This window comes from Onychostruthus taczanowskii, unplaced genomic scaffold, assembly GCF_017590055.1.
Source record: "Onychostruthus taczanowskii isolate IOZ18803 unplaced genomic scaffold, ASM1759005v1 scaffold281, whole genome shotgun sequence".
NCBI lineage: Eukaryota > Metazoa > Chordata > Aves > Passeriformes > Passeridae > Onychostruthus > Onychostruthus taczanowskii.
In genome coordinates, this window is record NW_024500140.1 from 1 (window position 1) to 3,846 (window position 3,846).

The 3,846-nt window shown below is 50.2% G+C and overlaps 1 protein-coding gene across 1 annotated transcript in view; it reads left to right on the forward strand.

Annotated features, from left to right (window-relative positions):
* Nucleotides 1–946: 946 nt before the first annotated feature.
* The window catches only part of LOC121337713 (serine/threonine-protein kinase PAK 3-like), a gene marked incomplete at its 5' end in the record, with an annotated part of 48,410 nt that continues 45,510 nt past the window's right edge, over nt 947–3,846 (forward strand). Inside the window, 1 exon segment of the mRNA XM_041407979.1 lies at nt 947–1,078. Coding sequence (XP_041263913.1) covers nt 947–1,078 — 132 coding nt within the window.

Consider the following 3,846-nt stretch of genomic DNA (forward strand, 5'->3'; position numbering starts at 1 on the left):
AAGAAACTACCAGCCACTTGGAGTTAAACACGAGGGTTGTGGAAACCATATAAAAATATGTTACTAATAGATAATAAACAATCTTGTGAACCGGAGCCGAAGAATTCCAACTCTTTCTTTGACCATGGGGCTGGGAAAAAGGGACACTCGGGTCATCCTGACAGCAGGAAACCCGAGATCTGAGGCCCTGCCATATTTGATCCATGTTTGAGAAGGCGGACAAGATAATGAAGAAAAAGTGTGTTGTTTAAAGGGGGGCAATTTGACCCTAGAAAGAGAAACAATGTCTTGGTCAGTGGGTGGGCAGTTCAGCTCTGAAAGGGGAACAAGGCATCCTGGAGCCCTTGTTGGCAGGGAGTCATGGAGTATGGTGAGCCATGCTGGCCTCATCTCACACGCCGGCCATGTGTGAGCTGATGCTGTAACGGGGAAAATTCCACTCCTGAGCAGGAGATGGAAGGGCTGCTTCTGGGGGGGAGGGGCGAGAAGGATGAGATGCAGACCGTTTTGATGCAGGGGATGTCCTGGAAGTCCACTGCCTACCTGCCCCTGCCGCCGAGCACCACGCTCCAGTTCCTTCTCCTGTTCAGTGGATTTTTGGGAATCCAGGGGTTGGTACCTATTATTTGCTACTGCAACTAATGGAATAAATTTGCTTTGCAAGCCCAGTTTTCTTAGAGTTATTTTATGCATGGGTCTCCTCCTGAACCTGTCGCGTTGACCACCAGGGACCTACAGGATACTCCTACTCTGATGTCAATAAATTCTGAGAACAGTTTTAAATATGTCAAATAATTTGGGGTAATGTTTAGCCTGTGAGTTTCAGCAAAGTATTGAATGTCTCTTAGTTCCACAGATACAAACTAGTAAGTGGGATTGCTGGGTGTGCAGCTGTGTTCTCAGTGATAGGTAACGGCCTGTCCCTCGTGCTTCTCTCTTGCCACAGGTGACTGAAGAAACAGCCGTCTCTCCCCTGGCCCCCTCTGCTCCCGGAGAAGAAGGCAAAGAGGAGCACATTGAGGGATATGACCAGAAGCCTCCATCAGTGCTCACACCAGAGCCTGAATACACGGAATCTGTAAGTGCCACTTGTGGGTGGTGCTGCCTTTAGTGCAAGGCAGAGCTGCAAGTTTGGGAGCAGCCAGCGCTTGCTGTTGCTGGCTGAGGATGCTGCGTGCTGGAGTCCTGCCAGGACCGAGGGATTTCCTCCAGGCAGTGGCAGCAGAACTTGGCCTTTGACCTGTCATGTTGAGGCACCAAAGAGCTGGTGCCTCTGGGAGAGCACCTGGCTGCTTGGCTTAGTGAAGCTCTGTTTCTTGGCTTCTGCACTGCTAAGGCCAAGGGCACACGAGGTAGTGCTGGAGGTCACAGGGCTTTCTTTTTTTGTTTTCCCTTTTTGAAACGGTGTGTTTGGCTTGTGGAACTCGGCTGCAGTTTTCTTGAGGAGTTCGCCCCTTGTACAGTTTCGCTTGGCCCAGCTGTCTTTTGGCTTTCGATAAGGAGATGATTGTGCGGTCCATGGGGCTCTGGGGGGCCATTCATGTCCCGTGTGGCCAAAGAAACAAAGTGCGTGGTTGCAAAGCCTTCTTGTGAGGCCCAAAGCAGAAGGGGCAAGTTTCTGTGGATGCATCTTTTGGTGTAGTGTGCAGCTTTGGAAAGTGCTTTGGAGCCTGGAGTGGGGGTGAAACTGCGAGTCCTTGACTGCTGTCTTGTGTTGCACCAAAGAGGAAGAACAGGTTGAAATGGTGGATGCTGGATTTGAAGTCAGATGGGCAACTTTGCAGGTGGCCAAGAAGGCCAAGGGCATGGTGGCCTGTGTCAGCAGCAGAGGGGCAGGAGTGTCGGCCTGTGCTGGGCAGCGCTGCGGCCACAGCTGCAGTGCTGTGTGCAGTTGTGGGCCCCTGTGCAGCAGAAAGTCATGCAGGGGCTGGAGCGTGTGCACAGAAGGAGACGGGAGCTGGGCAAGGCTGTGGAGCACAAGCCCAGAGAGGAGGGGCTGAGGGAGCTTTAGCCTGGACAATGGGAGCCTTGTCAGAGACCTTCAGCATCCCATCACTGTGTCCAAATACTTTAGCCAATTGTGGAACTGACATTTCCCCCTGTTTTTTCTTGCTTTTTTACATGCTTGGAGGAGGAGCCCTGTTCATTTTCTTTTTTTTTTTTTTTTTTTTTTTTTTTTTTTCCAGCAACTGAGCTGCTTTTCCTCATGATTTCCTGCCCTTTTCCAGCACTGCAACTGGTTCTGCTAGAATTTTAATTTGTAAGGCGTCATTTCTGGAGGATGCCATATTTTTGCATGAGAACACATAGTTTGGGCGAGGCTGTTGGTGCAGAAGGAGCTGTTCTGGTGCCAGGCCAGCCAGCAGGGCCTTGCACATCACTTTCTGGTTAACGATGCCCACGCCTTTTTGCAGCCCAGGGAATCAGCGTGTGTTGTGTTTGGGAATTGAGCAGGAAATCAATGCCCTTGCATTCCAGATGGTCCTCAGAGGTCAGAGGAGCTTGGAGGGGCTGGGCTGCATTTCTCATTACAGCCACTTTAGCACCATCAGTGTGGACAAATCCAAGGGAAGAACTTGCCTGAGCACAGATACACAAAGAGTGCAGCTCCCAGTGCAATGCTCTGGGTCTGATTGCATTCCATAAGGACCTACACACTCCAGATTCCCCAAGAATGTGTTTGTTTAGAGAAACAATGTTGTATTGCACAGTAGGATTGCTGCTCATTGGAGCAATGGCTAACAAGTGTTGATGTGTGCAGCAGCAGAAAGGACAGTAAAGAGAAATTATAAGAGTGAGATGTATCTGTCTATCTATCTACCTATCTATGTAGGTAACATTTACATAATTGAATCTTTATGGCTCTGGTCCAAGGCAGTTGGAGGTGCAAGGCCCACTTCAAGGCATCCCTTTCAGGAGAAGAGGAGAGCCATGTTCTGTCAGCTGGTCCTGAGGAGGCAGAGATTGTTCCCCCTCTAGACATGGTTGATTTTTCTCCTCAGAGATGTTTTCTTCCTCCAGCCTTTTCTTCACTGAAGTACACAGTTAATTCTTAAATTTTCTGCATGTCCTAGAGAGATGGAACAATTCCATGGTTAGATGGTGTTTGGTGACTCTGGTCATACGTGGATTACATGACACACGCTTTCCTTCACTGGCATCCCCAGGGGTGTGTAAGTGCATTCGTTAATGGGGCCTTATGAGAGTCTCTGTTCCTGCTGGTCAGAATTCTCAGTTGACAAAAGAGGGAGAAGAAACATCTTGGTCCTCTTCCATAGGTGGCCATAGAGGCTCTGTGACCTCTGTCAGAGGATCTTTGCATGCATCCTTATCTCCTGAATGACCAGGGTTTCTAACAAGAGTGTAGATGTCAGAAAGGCAGGAATGCTGGTGCAGGCCTGAAGAGAACGTGAACTGCAGAAGTGTCTCTCACAAGGGGTGAGCTCAGCCAGGAAGCCACCTGCAGAGCCAGGATGGAGCTGTGGGACAGAGCTGGGTGTCAGTCATTACTGAAAGACAAAGAGGACAGGCAGGAGCAGAGGGAGGCTCTCAGCAGAGCCTTGAGCAATGCCACGCCTTCCCTGTCAGGTGCCTGAGAGGCTGTTGGAGCTTCAGTGCCAGACGGCCCATGATGGTAGTGCCAGGGTCACTTTGGAATCTGTGCCTCCCCCCAGGCAGAGAATGACCCAGGAGAGCAGCAGCAAAGTGCTGCTTTGGGAATGTGTGAGCCCATCAGTCTTTGAGTCTTGGCCCACAAATGTCGTATGGCAAGTTGAAACCCATCTTCTCTTGCTTTCTGTGCAGGTCCTTGTAGAGAAAGAGAAGGGGCTGTCTCTTGGCTTTTGC